General features: G+C 42.5%; 3 protein-coding genes across 7 annotated transcripts; 1 reads left to right on the top strand and 2 right to left on the bottom strand.

Moving 5' to 3' along the window:
* Positions 1-27: 27 nt before the first annotated feature.
* Positions 28-9,810, bottom strand: LOC115170905 (zinc finger protein 627). 3 transcript variants are annotated; one of them, XM_029727273.1, is made up of 4 exons: positions 8,999-9,810; positions 6,585-6,724; positions 6,142-6,247; positions 28-1,194 (listed from the first exon to the last, which is right to left on the bottom strand). In XM_029727273.1, the coding sequence occupies exons 1-4, from the start codon at positions 9,297-9,299 to the stop codon at positions 569-571; spliced, it is 1,173 nt and encodes a 390-aa protein (XP_029583133.1). In that variant the 5' UTR covers positions 9,300-9,810; the 3' UTR covers positions 28-568. The 3 variants fall into 3 exon arrangements, with proteins under 3 accessions (XP_029583133.1, XP_029583136.1, XP_029583135.1); XM_029727276.1 differs by lacking the exon at positions 8,999-9,810 and adding an exon at positions 7,481-8,081; XM_029727275.1 differs by lacking the exon at positions 8,999-9,810 and adding an exon at positions 6,837-7,458.
* A 467-nt stretch (positions 9,811-10,277) lies between these two features.
* LOC115170904 (zinc finger protein 7) lies at positions 10,278-12,774 on the bottom strand. 2 transcript variants are annotated; one of them, XM_029727271.1, is made up of 4 exons: positions 12,066-12,774; positions 11,576-11,663; positions 11,374-11,482; positions 10,278-11,131 (listed from the first exon to the last, which is right to left on the bottom strand). In XM_029727271.1, exons 1-4 carry the CDS (start codon positions 12,386-12,388, stop codon positions 10,401-10,403), a joined length of 1,251 nt encoding a protein of 416 aa, XP_029583131.1. In that variant the 5' UTR covers positions 12,389-12,774; the 3' UTR covers positions 10,278-10,400. The 2 variants fall into 2 exon arrangements, with proteins under 2 accessions (XP_029583131.1, XP_029583132.1); XM_029727272.1 differs by lacking the exon at positions 12,066-12,774 and having other exon boundaries at positions 11,576-12,033.
* Positions 12,150-20,021, top strand: pgls (6-phosphogluconolactonase). Of its 2 annotated transcripts, none has more exons than XM_029727277.1 (6): positions 12,150-12,233; positions 13,593-13,861; positions 14,700-14,807; positions 15,212-15,313; positions 18,770-18,910; positions 19,194-20,017. In XM_029727277.1, the coding sequence occupies exons 2-6, from the start codon at positions 13,598-13,600 to the stop codon at positions 19,338-19,340; spliced, it is 762 nt and encodes a 253-aa protein (XP_029583137.1). In that variant the 5' UTR covers positions 12,150-12,233; positions 13,593-13,597; the 3' UTR covers positions 19,341-20,017. The 2 variants fall into 2 exon arrangements, with proteins under 2 accessions (XP_029583137.1, XP_029583138.1); XM_029727278.1 differs by lacking the exon at positions 12,150-12,233 and adding an exon at positions 12,852-12,972 and having other exon boundaries at positions 19,194-20,021.
* The last annotated feature ends 107 nt before the right edge of the window (positions 20,022-20,128 follow it).

Genomic DNA, 20,128 nt, shown 5'->3' with positions numbered 1-20,128 from the left:
TTTAATTAAAACAGCATTATGGGTATAACATTTCAATCATTTAATCATTGCCATGTTTACATTTTTATAACATATGGAATACAAATGTAATGCGAGTACAAATAAGTAAATGTATTACTGTACCCGTTTAATTCATTACAGAAAATGATTTGGCACACGTTTACGTGACCGGTCTACCACACTGGCATTCTTCACAGTAGCACAAACAACTGGTATCAGGACTACCACTGTTTAGCACAAACAGTACATGTCTTTAGAAATACTTCAAAAATGTCTTCATCTAACAGTGGGGCATCTAGTCTATTGCCAATTGTGTGACAAGAAGGCAGTGTGTGTGTGTGTGTGTGTGTGTGTGTGTGTGCAATCCTACAGACAGAGCAGGAGGGAAAAGTTGAATGGAGCAGTTCTGCCGTGTAGTGAAGAGTAACAGCTTGGTCATGTTCATTAGGGCACACAGTAGCGCAAAACAGTTAACTTTTAAAAAATCTACCTACTGAAAACCACCATGATTACAATACGGCTAAAGATGTTTCAGTTGCCAGTTTTCAAAACAAGGTTGAAATGTAAATTATTTGAAACATTGGTGTGTGTTAAAACCGTGTTTATAGGTGTAGCTCTTCCCACAGTCGACACAGCTATAAGGCTTCTCCCCGGTGTGACTCCGGAGGTGGACATTCAACGAGCTCTTCTGAGAGAAACTCTTCCCACACTCTGTGCAACTGTAAGGTTTCTCCCCAGAGTGTGTACGCTGATGCAGCTTCAGGTACGTCTTCTGAGCGAAGCGCTTCCCGCAAACGGTGCAGCCAAACGGTTTCTCTCCAGAGTGGCGTCTGATGTGGACTTTCAAGTAGCTCAAATAACCAAAGCTCTTCCCACAAAACAAACAGTCAAACTGCTGCTTCAGGTCTTTTCCAGTTCCCTGCTGGTGGCTTGGCCGGTTTCTTGGTGCGTACGTGTTGCGGGGAGGATAGTCCATGTACATCCCATTGGCTGTGTCAGGGCCAGGCTCTGTGTGGTCAACCAGACCAGCCAGAGTGGGGTCTTCCATGAGGCTCTCAATGGATGTGGGCTGCTCTGTGTCAGGCTGTACCTGATGGCTGCCTGCAGGGTATGTGTTCGAGTCCCCCTTGTATAGGTGAAGTTGACTGGCAGCTGCTCGCTCCACTGCTGGAGCATCCTCCACAGCTACGCTCCCTGTACAGTACAAATGAAAAATCTCAATACCGGCATCACAGCTGTGAAACAATTCAATTACCAGTCCCATATAGGGCTATTGCAGTGACCGTATTACTGCCACACCGGCAGTCATGAGTCACAACTGCAGTAAAATTAGTAGTACCCAACTCGCTAACTCATCAGGGCCTAATGGTCTGGTACTCAGGGCCCTACTTTGTCTCTAACCACTGACAATGCAAATGCAGTCGAAAATCAAACAGTATGTGCTTTTAAAACAGATTGAACTTTCATCAAATTGATCAATAGGTTGAAACAGTGGAAAACATGGTCATTGTGGATGTTTCAAAGTGCTTTCTAAAGGTAATGATTAATTCAAAAACAGCCATATGCATAAGGCCATATGAGGCCAAGCCCGAAGAAAAGATGATTGTGCCATTATACAATACAGTCTACCACATATTACACATGGCAAGGGCACGTCGACATATACAGTTGAAGTCGGAAGTTTACATACACCTTAGCCAAATACATTTAAACTCAGTTTCTCACAATTCCTGACATTTAATCCTAGTACAAATCCCCTGTCTTAGGTCAGTTACGATCACCACTTTATTTTAAGAATGTGAAAAGTCAGAATAATAGTAGAGTGATTTATTTCAGCTTTTATTTTGTTCATCACATTCCCATTGGGTCAGAAGTTTAGATATACTAATTGTGTTTGGCAGCTTCCCTTTAAAATTGTTTAACTTGGGTCAAACGTTTTGGGTAGCCTTACACAATAAGTTGGGTGAATTTTGGCCCATTCCTCCTGACAGAGCTGGTGTAACAGTCAGGTTTGTAGGCCTCCTTGCTCACACACGCTTTTTCAGTTCTGCCCACAAATGTTCTATAGGATTGAGGTCAGGGCTTTGTGACGGCCACTCCAATACCTTGACTTTGTTGTCCTTAAGCCGTTTTGCCACAACTTTGGCAGTATTCTTGGGGTCATTGTCCATTTGGAAGACCCATTGCGACCAAGCTTTAATTTCCTGACTGATGTCTTAAGATATTGCTTCAATATATCCACATAATTGTCCTACCTCATGATGCTATCTATTTTGTGAAGTGCACCAGTCCCTCCTGCAGTAAAGCACCCCCACATGATGCTGCCACCCCCGTGCTTCACGGTTGAGATGGTGTTCTTCGGCTTGCAAGCCTCCCCCTTTTTCCTCCAAACATAACGATGGTCATTACAGCCAAACAGTTCTATTTTTGTTTCATCAGACCAGAGGACATTTCTCCAAAAAGTATGATCTTTCTCCCCCATGTGCAGTTGCAAACCGTAGTCTAGCTTTGTTACGGCAGTTTTAGAAGAGTGGCTTCTTCCTTGCTGAGCGGCCCTTCAGGTTATGTCGATATAGGACTCCGTTTTACTGTGGCTATAGATACTTTTGTACCCGTTTCCTCCAGCATCTTCACAAGGTCCTTTGCTGTTGTTCTGGGATTGATTTGCACTTTTCCCACCAAAGTACGTTCATCTCTAGGAGACAGAACGCGTCTCCTTCCTGAGCGCTATGACGGCTGCGTGGTCCCATGGTGTTTAAACTTGCGTACTATTATTTGAACAGATGAACGTGGTACCTTCAGGCATTTGGAAATTGCTCCCAAGGATGAACCAGACTTGGAGGTCTACAAAGAAATTTGAGGTCTTGGCAGATTTTCCCATGATGACAAGCGAAGAGGCACCGAGTTTGAAGATGGCCTTGAAATACATCCACATGTACACCTCCAATTGACTCAATTAGCCTATGAGAAGCTTCTAAAGCCATGACATTTTCTGGAATTTTCCAAGCTGTTTAAAGGCACAGTCAATTTAGTGTATGTAAACTTCTGACCCACTGGAATTGTGATACAGTGAATAAGTGAACTAATCTGTCTGTAAACAGTTGTTGGAAAAATGACTTGTGTCATGCACAAAGTAGATGTCCTAACCAACTTGCCAAAACTATAGTTTAACAAGAAATTTGTGGAGTGATTGAAAAACAAGTTTTAATGAGTTTTAATGACTCCAACCTAAGTGTACGTATACTTCCGACTTCAACTGTACATAATTGGTCAGGCCTAAATTAAACAAATTCAGATTTTGCCTAAAATTAGTGCATTTGTTTTTGAATAGCCAAGTAATAGGGCTTTCCTTTTTCTTCATAATTAATGGACTGACATTACCTTTTGCAACAGAATATCTCACCACTGAGATTCCATCTCCTCCTCCTTCATTCCTTTCTCCAGCGAGCAGAGAGGGGCTGTCAACAGTCTACTTAAATATATTTTGTGGTGAAAACGTGTTACTATCCATGTTCCCGACCAGATTTCACTTGGCTTCCCAAATTAAGCACTGGGTAGCTGCAGGAACAGGGTTGGAAAGCCCTTGGCATACAGAGTTTGGGTGGAATATCATCTGTGACACAGTGAAATTACCAGAGTAGCCTACCCAACATGAGTGAAAAACGTACAGACGGTATAGTGGCATCCACTCGCTATTCCAGTGCATATGGATGACACGTCTTTTTGTCTTGCCAGTTCTTGCGCATTTGATAAATGGGGCATTCTAAATCAAAACTGATTTCCATAGTAGTAAAGACAAGATTAAATTGAGAAAAGTCTGATGGGTGAAAATATGATCACTTGACAACAGCGTGTGCAGCCTAAGGCAAGAGCGCAAGCAGCCCATACAGTTGAAGTCGGAAGTTTACATACACTTAGGTTGGTGTCATTAAATCTCGTTTTTCAACCACTCCACAAATGTCTTATCAAACTAATTTTGCAAGTCAGTTAGGACATCTACTTTGTGCATGATTTTCCAACAATTGTTTACAGACTGATTATTTCACTGTATCACAATTTTACATACAAAGTTTACATACAAAGTTGACTGTGCCTTTAAACAGCTTGGAAAATTCCAGAAAATGTCATGGCTTCAGAAGCTTCTGATAATTGACATCATTTGAGTCAATTGGAGGTGTACCTTGGATGTATTTCAAGGCCTACCTTCAAACCCAGTGCCTCTACTCCAAAATGCAAAAGAAATCAGCCAAGACTCAGAAATCAGCCAAAAAGTCTGGTTCATCCTTGGGAGCAATTTCCAAACCCCTGAAGGTACCACGTTCATCTGTACAAACAATAGTACGCAAGTATAAATATCATGGGACCACGCAGCCTTCATACTGCTCAGGAAGGAGACGCGTTCTGTCTCCTAGAGATGAACGTACTTTGGTGCGAAAAGTGCAAAACAATCCCAGAATAACAGCAAAGAACCTTGTGAAGATGCTGGAGGAAACGGGTACAAAAGTATCTATATCTACAGTAAAACGAGTCCTTAATCGACTTGGCCTGAAAGGCCGCTCAGCAAGGAAGAAGCCACTGCTCCAAAACCGCCATAAACAGGCCAGACTACAGTTTGCAACTGCATATGGGGACCAAGATCGTACTTTTTGGAGAAATGTACTCTGGTCTGATGAAACAAAAATAGAACTGTTTGGCCATAATGACCATTATGTTTGGAGGAAAAAGAGGGAGGTTTGCAAGCCGAAGAAAACCATCCAAACCGTGAAGCACGGAAGTGGCATCATGTTGTGGGGGTGCTTTGCTGCAGGAGGGACTGGTGCACTTCACAAAATAGATGGCATCATGAGGTAGGAAAATTATGTGGATATATTGAAGCAACATCTCAAGACATCAGTCAGGAAATTAAAGCTTGGTCGCAATGGGTCTTCCAAATGGACAATGACCCCAAGCATACTGCCAAAGTTGTGGCAAAAGGGCTTATGGACAACAAAGTCAAGGTATTGGAGTGGCCATCACAAAGCCCGGACCTCAATCCTACAGAAAATTTGTGGGCAGAACTGAAAAAAAACATGTGAGCAAGGAGGCCTACAAACCTGACTCAGTTACACCAGCTCTGTCAGGAGGAATGGGCCAAAATTCACCCAATTTATTGTGGGAAGCTTGTGGAAGGCTACCCGAAATGTTGACCCAAGTTAAACAATTTAAAGGCAATGCTACCAAATACTAATTGAGTGTATGTAAACTTCTGACCCACTGGAAAGGTGATAAAAGAAATAAAAGCTTAAATAAATCATTCACTACTATTATTCTGAAATTTCACTTTCTTAAAATAAAGTGGTGATCCTAACTGACCTAAGACAGGGAATGTTTACTAGGATTAAAATGTCAGGAATTGTGAAACTGAGTTTAAATGTGTTTGGCTAAGGTGTATGTAAACTTCAGACTTCAACTGTATATCTTTTGATTTCTAAGGCTTGTATCATTCACATCAAAAGCTGCCAAATAACTCTAAATCTGTTTCAAATGATAAATTTTACGCTCAACATAGCCACTTCATATGTGCACATCCATTATATTTTATTCAAGTAACTTCAATTATATTCTTCTTAATATAAAATCATATAATATAAAAATAATGGCACAGATCTTATAAGCATATCTTGTCTACTAAATGAACAAGCCTATGTTATGGTGCATAGCCAGATAACATAAAGTTGGCCAACTCATTCTGTTCTTCAGAATGACATTTTCTTCATATCATAACGTTTCTTCAGACCTGCCTAAAATAATGAATTTGTGATTGTGGTGTATAGTCAATTGATTTATTCAACTTTTTTAAAATGCAGACATTCCAAAGGCGTGCATTGGAGGCTTGTACGAGTGGAGCCTGGAGATGCTAAACGTATTTATGTTAATTAACAGTTAATTACCGTGAGACCAGCTGTCTTTCGCATGACAATAACAGGCTGACAAAATGTCATGACCGCCACAGCCCTCGTTCCTTAACAAGTCATAGTAGCATACAACTCTTATCCAGAGACGGACTTACAATTGCAACTTGCATCCTTCCCTCATGAAAGGATGTCATTTATTTTACATATGAATGAGTTGTCCAAATTTCAATGATCACGACACACATACTTTTTCTGTTGCTTGCATGTCCCCTCTGCTGGTCCACTGGCTGATCCTCAAACAGCTCTTCTTTGATAAACACCAAGTCAGGCTCATTGTCCACCAAGTCTATTGCCTACACAAGACAGGTGAGTGACCGTTAGACAACACATCGTTCCTTTTTTTATTCTGAATGTAACAGAAGCACCTTTGTAACCTTCGTTACCTTCATTGTGATCCATGAGTATAACCCTTCCCAGTCCCAATTCACTCCTTAACCCTTTCCCTAGGCCCTAACCCTTTGATCTGAATGGTCTGGATAGGTATAAACACTCAGCTTCCACCACATTGCTGGGTCTTTAACCTTACAGATCTGCAAACATCAAATCGGTAGGACTATTGTCAGGGGAAGGGAGCAAATTGGGACAGCCTGGCTAGCAGATGCACTATTCAAGGATATTAATAAATCTGACCTGAGTGACCTCATCATCGCCCAAGATGGCCGATCCAATTGTTGTCTCTTTATCCTGAGGGATTGACTCCCCATCTCTCCATAGATCCATGCACCAGTCCTTACCAAAGACACTCTCTATCGCGGGGGCAGACTGCTTCTCTGAAAAGGGGAACGTCTATCATGAATATACTGACCTTGGCTGAACCAGCCTCCATTCATCTTCCCATTAAACAGCTCCGCAAGCGTTATAACGTTAAAATATGTTACTCACCAAATATGCCTGCCCTGCCTGCAACTATCGCCATTTACTGCTGTTACGCCCGGTATGTACTTCCAAAAAAGGCCTAAATAAAAATTGCAAGCAACCGGTAAAAAATTAAGTATTGTTTTTTGACCGGAAGAGGTGCCTATTGGTAGCTCTTCCGGTCAAAAACACACCTCTTCCGGTCAAAAACAATACATAGAAAAAAATGTCCAGTTGCTTATACATTTTTATTTAGAGCGTTTTTGGAAGTACATACATGCTTGCAGAGTTGTCTACCGGGAAGATGAATAGGAGCTTTGTGGGCAAAGAGGAGATTGTCATATCAAATCAAAATGTATTTGTCATGTGTTCATAAACAGGTGTAGACTAATAGTGTAATGCTTGCTTACGGGTCCTTGTCCAACATGCAAAATAGTGACAAGGAATAAACACACAGTGAATAACTTGTAAAAAATAACATGGCTATATACAGTGAATACCAGTACTGATTCGATGTGCAGGGGTACGATGTAATTAAGGTAGCTATGTGCATATAGGTAGGGGTAAAGTGACTAGGCAACGGGATAGATAATAAACCGTGGCAGCAGCATATGTGGTGAGTGTGAAAGTGTGTGTGGGCTTATGTAGTGTGTATGTTGGGGTGTAAGTACGTGTGTGGGTAGTCCAATGTGGGCATAGAGTCGGTGCAAGAGAGTTAGTGCAAAAAAGGGTCAATGCAGGTAGTCCGGATAGCCATTTGATTAGCTATTTAGAAGTCTTGTTGGTTTCAGACTTGGTGCACTGGTACCACTTTCCATGCGGTTGCAGAAAAATGTCTATATATCACTTGAGTGGCTGGCATCAGACACTTTTTTGGTTCTTCCTCTGACACTGCCTGGTGTAGAGGTCCTCGATGGCAGGGAGCTCGGCCTCAGTGATGTACTAGGCCACACTCACCACCCTCTGTAGCGCCTTGTGGTCAGGTGCCTTGCAGTTTCCATACCAAGCGTTGATGCAGCCAGTCAAGATCCTCTTAATGGTGCACCTGTAAAACTTTGAGGCCCATGCCAAATCTTTTCAGCCTCCTGAGGGGGAAAGAGGTGCTGTCATGCCCTCTTCACAAAATGTGCAGACCATGTTAATTCCTTAGTGATGTGGACAGTGAGAAATTTTAAGAGCTCGACCCTCTCCACCACTGCCCCATCGATGTGGATGGGGGCATGCTCGCCCCTGTTCCTGTAGTCCACGATCAGCTCCTTTCTCTTGCTGACGTTGAGGGGGAGGTTGTTGTGCTGGCACCACATTGCCAGGTCTCTGACCTCCTCCCTATAGGCTGCCTCATAGTCATCAGTCCTACCACCATCATGTTGTCAGCAAACCTGATGGTGTTGGAGTCGTGCGCAGCCAAGCAGTTGTGGGTGAACAGGAGGGGACTAAGCACACAACCCTGAGGGGCCCCAGTGTTGATGGTCAGTGTGGCAGATGTGTTGTTGCCTACCCTCACCGCCTGGGGGTGGCCCGTCAAGAAGTCCAGGAACCAGTTGCTGACCTCCCAGGGTCCTGAGCTTGGAGGGAACTATGATGTTGAATGCTGAGCTGTAGTTTAACAAACGGTTAAATTACCACATACCTTTACAGGGTTAGGGTTCCGACATGGACAAATGTCCATGTTTACAGCGCTCGTTTACGGAAAACAGCTGGAAGACAGAGGCGTACCTGTGCTAATTAAACGTTAGCCATCTGCGTCTCCGAACACCTTCGTGTAAACGGAAGATGGACGCCACAAACATGTTGTCGCCTGCAACTGTGTTAAAACCGGTTAAAACAGTGCAGTAACTGTATAATTTGCATTTGTGAAATGTTTGATGTAATATTAAAGTAGGAGGGCTTTATGTTTCTAGAATTGTACCAGAATTGAGTCACGTTTAGTTGGAATAACGTTATTTGGCTGTTTGGCCGACGTCACATAAAAAGTTATCAAAAACTAACAATGTATTGATTACATCACCCAAAGAATAGCCCGGAATTACAAAGAATGTGTGCAGCTAATTGCGGGCTATTATTTGGGTGCTGAAATCACTAGTTGTATCTAAAGTCTGCCCACACTAGCCTTAACTCGTAAATCGTGGGATCTATTTTAATCGGCTACAGTAGCAAGCTAGCTAACGTTGCCGTCTAAAAATGCTCACCTCGGTTCTCTGTTGCTCGATGCGTAAATATTTGTCCCGAGACCTGAACTCCATTCTGACAACGGCTGGCAATGACCCTTTTACGCTCGTGCAGTTTCACCGTCTTTAACTCAATCTCTAGCAGATAACATTTCTTCTTTAATGCCTCGTTCTCATTCATGTGTTGGGATATTTCAGAACGGAGAACGGACGAGCACTCGTCGACAAGTTTACCGATTTCAACCACAGCAGCTTTGCTTAGCATTTCCATAATGGAAGCTAACTGGATCTGAAAACTTCCCCGATTTATCATCGTATTCATGGTTTTGTTTTAAAAATAAACTAAGTCCAACGTGTATGATAGGCTGGCGATATTAATAAAAATGAATAATAATAGACATTGATTGGGTGGCTAGCTAGCTGAAATAGACCAGGGATAAGAGAAATTACGAGATAGGAATCCTATTGGGCAAAGAGCTACGAACGTATAACGCCCCACCCATCAGACTTTCGACCAATCGCGTTTAAGTTGTCATGCTGCGTCACGCGGTTGCTAAACTGATCGTCACGCAATCCCTTCTCAAAGTCGGGGTATGGCTATTTTCCTCGAAAGTACGATGCAAAAGCTGTACGATATTACAGATAAGTTAATTATCTCACATCTCCGAAAATATTTTTAATGTGGTACTTCTTGTCGAAATTCATGCTAATGTTGGGGGTTTAGAGCTAGCCCAATTGACTTCCATTCACTTCTTGAAGGAGCGCTCTCCTTGTCCCAGAATCACCCAGAATGCACCGTGCGGCTCATTGACGACGCATAGGCAACGTAGACAATGGGCTGGAATACGAATGCAAGGGAGTTTTCCATCTTCTCAAAAATATCTCTGAATAGACCTCTCGCTCACGATTATAAACATTACCGCTTTGAATTGTGGGATTCTTTACCGTAAATCCACAAAGTAAAGGTCATGTACACATTTTTGTTGAGCTTTAATTCATGGTTTATGGTCAAATATCCCACAATCCAATGCGGTAATGTTTCGATCCAATTAAAAACTAGACCCTTGGCAATTGGCTGTTACTTTCAGGGCTATATTTCACCTCCAAACCCGATTTCAAATGAGGAAAACGATATCCAGGCTGTATCACATCCGGCCGTGATTTGGAGTCCCATAGGGCGGCGCACAATTGGCCCAGCCGTCATTGTAAATAACAATTTGATCTTAACTGGCTTGCCTAGTTAGATAAAGGTTACATTTGAATAAAATAAAAATGACAAAGAGCAAAATAGAGACCTGGCAAATGTTGAAAAATAGGACAGCTTTATTTTTCTGAAAAGCAGAGACTAATATTTTATGAGGAAAACTTTGAATGACTGAAGTCCAGCAAATCCGCTGCAGAGGCTGTAGGCCTATGGTTGGTACTAGTACGGATGAGGTCTATTTGTCCATCTGTCCTCTTGTAAACTGGCCTCACTGTAAACATGCATGCTAAACTCTGTATGTACACCCATGTGTTTCTTAAGGTTACAGTTTTTAGTAAATCCCTTCCCACATTTCACACAAACATAAGGTTTTTCTCCGGTGTGGGTGCGCTGGTGCATATCGAGAGTGCATTTTTGAATGAAGCTCTTGCCACAGTCGAGGCAGCGATATGGCTTTTCTCCGGTGTGTGTGCGTTGGTGGGTATAAAGATGCCCTTTCTGTGCGTATCTCTTTCCACACAGCGTGCATCGGTATGGTTTCTCTCCAGTGTGACTTCGCTGGTGTATTTCCAGCTGACTAGAACACCTGAAGTTCTTGCCACATTGCATACAGCCAAATCTTTTAGCTCCTGATGTTCTCAGGCTGTGGATCTTCATGTTTGACTTTGCCACACTGAAACTCTGAGAGGGCACATTTGTTATACCACCAGAGCTGTTTCCAGTTATGGAGTTTCTCTGTGCAGCAGGTGTGATCTGCTGCGCATCCTGGCTCTGTGAACATGCAGGTGGCGTCCAATGCGTGTCCAGGTCCTCCAATTGCACTCCAGATGAGTGCTGAGTGCTGTGGTTCCCTTGGCTCTTAGTTAGTATAGGGTGGTTGTCTGAGCTGTCTGGACAATGCTGAAGCACATCGAGACACCCAACATCTGTATCAAGTGATGTTGCTGCTCCTGTTTGTGACACAGGAAGGAATGTGTAAGTATATCTTTTAGAACATAATTAAACAGTTCAACCTTTATATTCAGTTACACAAGACAAGCCGATGCTTCTGCATTTTGCCTATTGCACTAGATTACCCAACCTTCTAGGTTACCCAACTGTTAAGCAATGCCAATACAAGTCACTGTCCTCCCTGACAGTGTACTATTTGGCACCCAGGCCCTCATGTGATTTTTAACCCATCAACACTCACCATTTTCATGTATGAGTTCGGTCTTTGGCCCACTACCCCATATGTCCACCTCTGAAGGTTCCTCCTTGATCACAATCAACTCAGGCTGGTCTCTCACCACTGTGGTAGGCTTTGGGGTAAACAACAACAGCTCAGCAAAAAATGGTAACTAGAAGGACATTACAGTGAGGCTACTTGACACAAGGAATGACAGTTAGCGTACCACTGTTTCCAAAACAAGAGCACCATCTTCAACCTGATGGATGACGTGCATCTCTTGGGGAGGACAAATGTTTTCCCAGGAACTCTCACTAAGCAGACAAGAAAACAAATAGATTCAATTCTGCCAGATTAAAAGGGTTGGGTTCAATCAATAAATCAAGTATTTAATAAAATTATTTTTACATCAGCATTTATCAAGAACCGCTTTACAGTTACCCAGCCTAAACCCAAAGAGCAAGAAGAAGCCACAGGATTCAGGCAGCACAGGGTTTCATGCAGAATCATTAAAATATCTGATTTGTGGCCAGTATAATCCAGACCTGGGTCAAAAACTATAGCAAATTAGAAATGTCCACTTTTGGGACTCAAACACAGCACACGTCTTTGACCCAGATCTACACACACACACACACACACACACACACACACACACACACACACACACACATTACCTGCCCATAGAATATTCAATAAGGGTCAACTTTGCAAACCTTTTTTTGATTGCAGGTATTTTGGGCTCAGACTGAGGTATTTCGCAATAACCGTTCATTGAACCATCTCTCATTCTTGTTGGCGTTTTCGTGAGTGCATCTGCCGTTGCGTCCTGCCTGTGCCCTCCGTCGATCCAAAGCAAATTCTCCATCAGCTGCAGTTTCTCTGTGAGTGTTGCTATTTCATTCCGACCACGCGTTATTTCTAATTTTAAAACCTTTGATTCGATGTCGACTAGTTTGCTTATTTCTGAAACTGCTGTTTTTGATAACGCGTCCATGACAGAAACGAGCTGTGCTTGAAAACAAAAGGCTGTCGACATTTTGGCAAAAGTATTTATATAAAACTCTAATCTGCTGATAACTGTATCTATTACTTCCAACGAGCTGTCAAATATTTAGTTTGTTGTATATAACAACGTGTGCCTCGAGTTCTTTGTACAAACATGCACACAACAAAGACGCATGGTTCCATCTACAGGATCGGAGGGGAAATCACAAAGGATCACAGCAAAGAGAAGTGGCATCTAAAAAGCATTTGGGAGAATCATTTTAGAGCATTTTCATTTAATAACTACCATAATTATAACGAGTAAAGGGGGTTTAATTATTATACGTAGTTCATAGTCTGTTACTATACTGTTAATTATCAGTTAGTTGATTTACATCTAATATCGTATACAATCCAGATCATCAAAGACGATTAGAGTGTACTAAAGACAGTTCTTAGGGTTAAATCCAAATACAGTGCACACAACACACACAGCATTTGAGGCAATCACAATCACTACAATTACCAGAATTCAACATAACAGGGCGGTCCTGGATATTTGATTGGCTAGTGGAGGAAAAGTTTCAGGAAGTGCTGCGAGTGGCAAAATTGCGTTCGCCGACAAAAAAAGAGAAGGTAATTCAACAAGATTTACTTTGAGTAAAATGTGCTTTTTCACACGCTTTATTAGAGCTAATAGTATGAATTTGATACCTGTCTGGAACTGGTGAGCTTCACCTACTCTCCAGATTGAGATGCAAGCTATCAATGGCACTGCAGAGCTCTCTTACATGCAACATACTGGACACTTAACGTGCATCAGTGAGATTATGCTGATAAATCCGAATGTTATACCAGTTTTCCTGTTACACAGCCTGAAACTAAGCACTGCAAAAACGTTTCTTTACAAGCCAGAAAGTTCAATATAATTACATTTGAACTTAGTCTGATGTACAGGCAATGTAAAGCGTAGTCACATTCGGACTACAGTGAGATGTGAATTTCCCCGGAATACTCACCATCATCATTATTATTATTATTATTATTATTATAGACCAGTCCACTCTTGCCTTTTTTTGTTATATTTATTGGTAGCTGGCCCGCTTCTCTTGAATTGGGGAAATTATGCAATATCATGGTGAATTGTAAAACAATGTGGTGTATTGACAGTGACACTTCCTCCTTACTGGTATAAGAAGTGCATCACTGATTCTAAAATGAACTGTTTTCTGTTACCCTTCTTTCTTCTATTCCAGTCAGGATGTCAGGCAGAAGAGTAGTGGTGTTCCCCTCAGCAGCAGAGCTTGGTCCAGCTCTAGCTCACCTGGTTGCATCTCGGGCTGACAAGGCCCTGTTGGACCATGGCCGGTTCTCCCTGGGCCTCTCAGGGGGCAGCCTGGTGTCCATGCTCAGCAAGGAGCTGCCCGCCCTGCCAGACCTGGACTGTAGCCACTGGCTAGCAGGGTTCTGTGATGAGAGGCTGGTTCCCTTCGACGATGGAGAGAGTACCTATGGACTGTACAAGGTAACATAATCTCTTAGTTTACTGGTCCTCGCCTCTGCAGCTGCATATATTAACATCAGTTTACTGTAAACCTGCTATGCACAAAAGATGACAATTCATATACAATGAATGTACAAAATATTAGGAACACTTGTTATTTCCATGACAGACTGACCAGGTGAAGGATATGATCCCTTATTGATGTCAGCTGTTAAATCCACTTCAATCAGTGTAGATGAAGGGGAGGAGACATCTTAAAAAAGGACAATTTAGACATGGATTGTGTGCAGCATGTGTGCCATTCAGAGGGTGAATGGGCAAGACAAAATATTTAAGTGCCTTTGAACAGGGTATGGCACTAGGTGCCAGGTGCACCGGTTTAAATTTGTGTCAAGAACTGCAACGCTGCTAGGTTTTTCACGCTCAACAGTTTCCTGTGTGTATCAAAAATGGTCCACCGTCCAAAGGACACGCAGCCAACTTGACACAACTATGGGAAGCGTTGTAGTCAACATGGGCCAGCATCCCTGTGGATCGCTTTCGAAACCTTGTAGAGTCCATTCCCTGACAAATTTAGGCTGTTCAGAGGGGAAAAGAGGGCAACTCAATGTTAGGAAGGTGTTCCTAATGTTTTGTACAGTCAGTGTATGTGAATATTCTTATCCTACAGCCTGATGTCTGTATTTTTCTGCAAGCACACATATTAATTCAGGGGCAGGGCATATACCTTTTTCTAATTTTCATTAAAACCTTTTAAGGCCAGTTCTATCAAGTGTTGATCCTATTAGGATCAACACTTGTATTCACTTATACTCATCCAAACTCTTTATATTCAATCATGTTTTGTTTTTGTCAACAGAATCAGTTGTTCTCCAAAATCAACATCCCAGACAGTGGGGTCCTGGCGATTGACCCCTCTTTATCTGTACAGGAGTGTGCTGAGGATTATGCCCGCAAACTGAAGGAGGTACACACCCACACACACACATGTATACACACACAGTGATTTTATCACTTGTATGGTTATGAAACAAAGAAAAGTTATGACATGAAACACTGAGATATTATAGTCTATTTTGGTATTGAAGGTAGACTCAGCGATATGACGTAGATGCAAAAAGTAAACAGCGTAGTTGGTCAATTTCCACAACAACTAAGAGCGTTGAAGCGCAATACTTGACTTCTCTGCTGTTTTGGTGCCCTGTCTACCACGCTGTGAACAACGTGAAGGGAACCAGTGCAGATACTGTGAGTGACTGTGTGTGGGCGAAGTGTTGCATCTCGCTCACCTCAATATCTCCGGTGCTGCTCATAGTAACGTCATTTTGACTGGGTCTACCTTTAATTATTTTGTCTCACATGTACATATAGGCCTTCCCGAAGGAGGATATCCCTGTGTTTGATCTGTTGCTGCTGGGCATGGGGCCTGATGGACACACCTGTTCCCTCTTCCCAGACCATCCCCTGCTGGAGGTGAGCACAGTCTACCGCCCCAGTTCCAGGCCGTCTTTATTGCGCTGTAGCCTCGTTCCATGTTGACTCCCAGGTTGTCTTTTTTTTGCAGTCGCGTTGCACTGATGATCAAATCTCTCAAATCAAATCTCTAAGTTTTTAGCATTTTCTATGATAAAGCAATCTTCTCAGACGACCTGGATCCCCGCCCGTATCACTCACTAGGTTGTAATTCTGGTATCGAAGGAGCTAAAACGCATAACTATTTACATCAATGTTACTGATACATCTTTTTTTTTAACCATATGGTCTTGTGATGATCAGATCATGACGTTCCATCTGTTCTCCGTGAGGGTTAAAAAAGGCGTTGCTTGGTCTGGGCGTAATTAAAGCTGTTCGATACTATTCTCATCAGATAGTCTTTCATAATGGAAGAACTGTCCTCTGTTACGGGAGAAGAGAAAACCCTCGGCATACATGTCGGAAGCAGCCCTCTCCCCGTTTCATGTTATTTGAACTGGAAATTAGCCATAACCCCTCTACAGTTAGTTGAATATAAATATGTATGTTTAACACGTGTAAGGGAAGGCGTTCATGTTGACAGAAACATAATGTATTGTAGTGCAAATCCATGAATGCGTGATCACAAATTACTGTCAGAGCGACATATGGGGCTTTTAACAATATTAGAAAATCCCACACCCTTTTTAGAAATCCCCCTGGGAACCCACCCTTCAGTCTATTATAATTAGAACGTCTTTTAACGACACTTATAGATACAGTTGAAGTCGGAAGTTTACATACACCTTAGCCAAATACATTTAAACTCAGTTTTTCACAATTCCTGACATTTAATCCCAGTAAAAATTCTCTTAGGTTAGTTAGGATCACCACATTATTTTAATGTGAAATGTCAGAATAATAGTAGAGTGATTTATTTCAGCTTTTATTTCTTTCATCACATTCCCAGTAGTTCAGAAGATTACATACGCTCAATTAGTATTTCGTAGCATTGCCTTTAAATTGTTTAACTTGGGTCAAACGTTTCGGGTAGCCTTCCACAACTTCCCATAATAAGTTGGGTGAATGTTGGCCCATTCCTCCTGACAGAGCTGGTGTAACTGAATCAGGTTTGTAGGCCTCCTTGATCGCACATGCTTTTTCAATTCTGCCCGCAAATTTTATGAAGGATTGAGGTCAGGGCTTTGTGATGGTCACTCCAATACCTTGACTTTGTTGTCCTTAAGCCATTTTGCCACAACTTTGGAAGTATGCTTGGGGTCATTGTCCATTTGGAAGACCCATTTGCGACCAAGCTTTAACGTCTTGTGATGTTGCTTCAATATATCCACATCATTTTCCTGTCTCATGATGCCATCTGTTTTGTGAAGTGCACCAGTCCCTCCTGCAGCAAAGTACCCCCACAACATGATACTGCCACCCCCGTGCTTCACAGTTGGGATGGGGTTCTTCGGCTTGCAAGCCTCCCCCTTTTTCCTCCAAACATAACGATGGTCATTGTGTCCTCCTCCCAGAGTGCTAAGAGCCTCGGCGTGACCCTGGACAACACCCTGTCGTCCTCCGCTAACATCAAGGCGGTGACCCGATCCTGTAGGTTCATGCTATACAACATTCACAGAGTACGACCCTGCCTTACACAGGAAGCGGCGCAGGTCCTAATCCAGGCACTTGTCATCTCCCGTCTGGATTACTGCAACTCCCTGTTGGCGTGGCTCCCTGCCTGTGCCATTAAACCCCTACAACTCATCCAGAACGCCGCAGCCCGTCTGGTGTTCAACCTTCCCAAGTTCTCTCACGTCACCCCGCTCCTCCGCACACTCCACTGGCTTCCAGTTGAAGCTCGCATCTGCTACAAGACCATGGTGCTTGCCTACGGAGCTGAGAGGGGAACGGCACCTCCGTACCTTCAGGCTCCGATCAGGCCCTACACCCAAACAAGGGCACTGCATTCATCCACCTCTGGCCTGCTGGCCCCCCTACCTCTGCGGAAGCACAGTTCCTGCTCAGCCCAGTCAAAACTGTTCGCTGCCCTGGCACCCCAATGGTGGAACAAGCTCCCTCACGACGCCAGGACAGCGGAGTCAATCACCACCTTCCGTAGACACCTGAAACCCCACCACTTAAAGAAATACCTGGGATAGGATATAGTAATCCTTCTAACCCCCCCCCCCCCCCAAAAAAAAGATATAGATGTACTATTGTAAAGTGTAGTTGTTCCACTGGATATCATAAGGTGAATGCACCAATTTGTAAGTCGCTCTGGATAAGAGTGTCTGCTAAATGACGTAAATGTAAAATGTAAATGTCATTATGGCCAAACAGTTCTATTTTTGTTTCATCTGACCAGAGGACATTTCTCCAAAAACTACGATCTTTGTCCCGATGTGCAGTTGCAAACCGTAGTCAGCTTTTTTATGGCGGTTTTTGAGCAGTGGCTTCTTCCTCGCTGAGCGGCCTTTCAGGTTATGCCGATATAGGACTCATTTTACTGTGGATATAGATACTTTTGTACCTGTTTCCTCCAGCATCTTCACAAGGTCCTTTGCTGTTGTTCTGGGATTGATTTGCACTTTTTGCACCAAAGTACGTTCATCTCTAGGAGACAGAACGTGTCTCCTTCCTAAGCGGTATGACGGCTGCGTGGTCCCATGGTGTTTATACTTGCGTACTATTGTTTGTACGTATGAACGTGGTACCATCAGGCATTTTGGAAATTGCTCCCAAGGATGAACAAGACTTGTGGAGGTCTACAATTTGGTTCTGAGGTCTTGGCTGATTTATTTTGATTTTCCCATGATGTCTAGCAAAGAGGCACTGAGTTTGAAGGTAGGGCTTGAAATACATCCACAGGTACACCTCCAATTGAATCAAATGATGTCAATTAGCCTATCAGAAGCTTCTAAAGCCATGACATAATTTTCTGGAATTTTCCAAGCTGTTTAAAGGCACAGTCAACTTAGTGTATGTAAACTTCTGACCCACTGGAATTGTGATACAGTGAATTGTAAGTGAAATAATCTGTCTGTAAACAATTGTTGGAAAAATTACGTGTCATGCACAAAGTAGATGTCCTAACCGACTTGCCAAAACTATAGTTTGTTAACAAGAAATTTGTGGATTGGTTGAAAAACGAGTTTTAATGATTCCAACCTAAGCATATGTAAACTTCCGACTTCAACTGTAATATGCAGTAAGTTTAAATATGGATTCAAAGGTATGGGGCTATACATGAATGTACAGACAGTATTTTGTGGAGTCTCAGTGTAAGGTTTTAAAAAATTATCTTTAGATTCTTCCTTTCAGTTAATTCAGGTCTGGTTCTGTCCAGTACTGTGTTTATTTAATGTGTTCCTTTACACACACGGATACACCAGTCCTGTCATGCATGTGTTGTTTTAGTCACTCCACTGGCTATGTATGGACTGTTCTTGTGTTTTGGGTTTACCCCTCTTTTAGGAAACCCAGAAAATTGTGGCCCCAATCAGTGACTCGCCCAAGCCCCCACCACAACGTGTGACCATGACATTTCCCATGGTGAACTTAGCCCGCTGTGTAGTCTTTGTGTCAACAGGGGGCAGCAAAGCACCAGTGCTAAAGGTACTGTATCCTATCCTCCAAACTGGCATCCTCTCTGACGCAATAATATCTCACTCTGATCCTAACCTATTAAGAATCAAGAAATGTCACTATGAAGACTTGATTCAGTTTATTTGTATTTATGTTTACCTGTCATTTACTGTTATATATATTTTTTAAATCACTAAAATAAATGTCGCTGTACAACAGTAATGGATTGAGAGCATTTCTGTGGTTGTTGATAACACTACGACAAGTGAGCGTTTCCTTTCAACTTGTGAGTTTCTGTTTTGGTCTCCCACAGCAAGTGCTGGAGGGTGGGGAAGGCCCGGCCCTACCTGCAGCCAGAGTGGTCCCCAGCCACGGCGAGCTGTTCTGGCTCATAGATGAACCAGCTGCTGCCTCCTTGACACTCCAGGTGGAGAGACCAGGCTCTGCAGCAAAACTCTAAAGACCCAAAGAGAAGGACAAAAAGGAATTCAAGAACTCAACATCCACAGAGAAAAATGTACAGGATATCACTGAACGTTCCCGTTTCTATTTGACGGTGTTATGTTTTAGACATGAGATTAAAACCTACATATCATGAAAATGGGATGTAAGTGAATGAATGAATAGGAAAAACATTGGATTGTTAACACATCCATTGTAGAACTGTGCTGTGTGTGTGTGTATCATGATGGGAAAACCATTTGAAGTAGTTGCTGGATGATTCATTCCAGACGAAACGGTGTAACGTCATAATAATACAAATAGATTTACTATTAAAGTTTCAGGGTTCTGATGTCGTGAACTTTAGTGTGTACAATCTCGTGGAACTGTATGGGATTCCAACTAGCTGCTTGTATGGTAGCTAGCCTCAGCCAGAAAGTCTCCATATGGGACCAGTGTTTACTTTGTTACTAATCTGTTGACCTCTGTACTTTAAATTTCGACTTTGCATTTGACTAGCAAAGTGGGCGATAAAATTTAGGACATGCACTTCTAACCAAAAAATGTAGGATTTTGATGATAAACTGAAATGGCACATGCCCTTCTTGGCTAAAGGGTACAATGATGAAAATAAAGATTTGTACAGAATTATCAATATTAACATTAAGAATTGATGAATAAAGGTAAAACAAATCATTTGCTCAATTCGTAGTTGTTTCCACATGCAAAAATTATTATTCAATATGTCATAAGCTTGCTGTTACACTGTAACAACCACTGTGTAATTTAGGCCCATCCCCTTTAAAC

This window comes from Salmo trutta, chromosome 32 (genome assembly GCF_901001165.1).
Source record: "Salmo trutta chromosome 32, fSalTru1.1, whole genome shotgun sequence".
Taxonomy (NCBI): domain Eukaryota; kingdom Metazoa; phylum Chordata; class Actinopteri; order Salmoniformes; family Salmonidae; genus Salmo; species Salmo trutta.
This window is presented reverse-complemented; position numbering and strand designations above follow the sequence as displayed.

Coding starts and splice junctions, on each gene's coding strand:
- LOC115170905 (XM_029727273.1), bottom strand. CDS start 9,299: ATGAATACGATGATAAATCGGGGAAGTTTTCAGATCCAGTTAGCTTCC. Junction 6,725..8,998: donor TCGAGCAACAGAGAACCGAG/GTGAGCATTTTT, acceptor TCCCCTTTTCAG/AGAAGCAGTCTGCCCCCGCG. Junction 6,248..6,584: donor GCGATGATGAGGTCACTCAG/GTCAGATTTATT, acceptor TGTCTTGTGTAG/GCAATAGACTTGGTGGACAA.
- LOC115170904 (XM_029727271.1), bottom strand. CDS start 12,388: ATGTCGACAGCCTTTTGTTTTCAAGCACAGCTCGTTTCTGTCATGGAC. Junction 11,483..11,575: donor CTCTTGTTTTGGAAACAGTG/GTACGCTAACTG, acceptor TTTACCCCAAAG/CCTACCACAGTGGTGAGAGA. Junction 11,132..11,373: donor CGAACTCATACATGAAAATG/GTGAGTGTTGAT, acceptor TGTCACAAACAG/GAGCAGCAACATCACTTGAT.
- pgls (XM_029727278.1), top strand. CDS start 13,598: ATGTCAGGCAGAAGAGTAGTGGTGTTCCCCTCAGCAGCAGAGCTTGGT. Junction 14,808..15,211: donor ATGCCCGCAAACTGAAGGAG/GTACACACCCAC, acceptor ATGTACATATAG/GCCTTCCCGAAGGAGGATAT. Junction 18,911..19,193: donor GCAAAGCACCAGTGCTAAAG/GTACTGTATCCT, acceptor GGTCTCCCACAG/CAAGTGCTGGAGGGTGGGGA.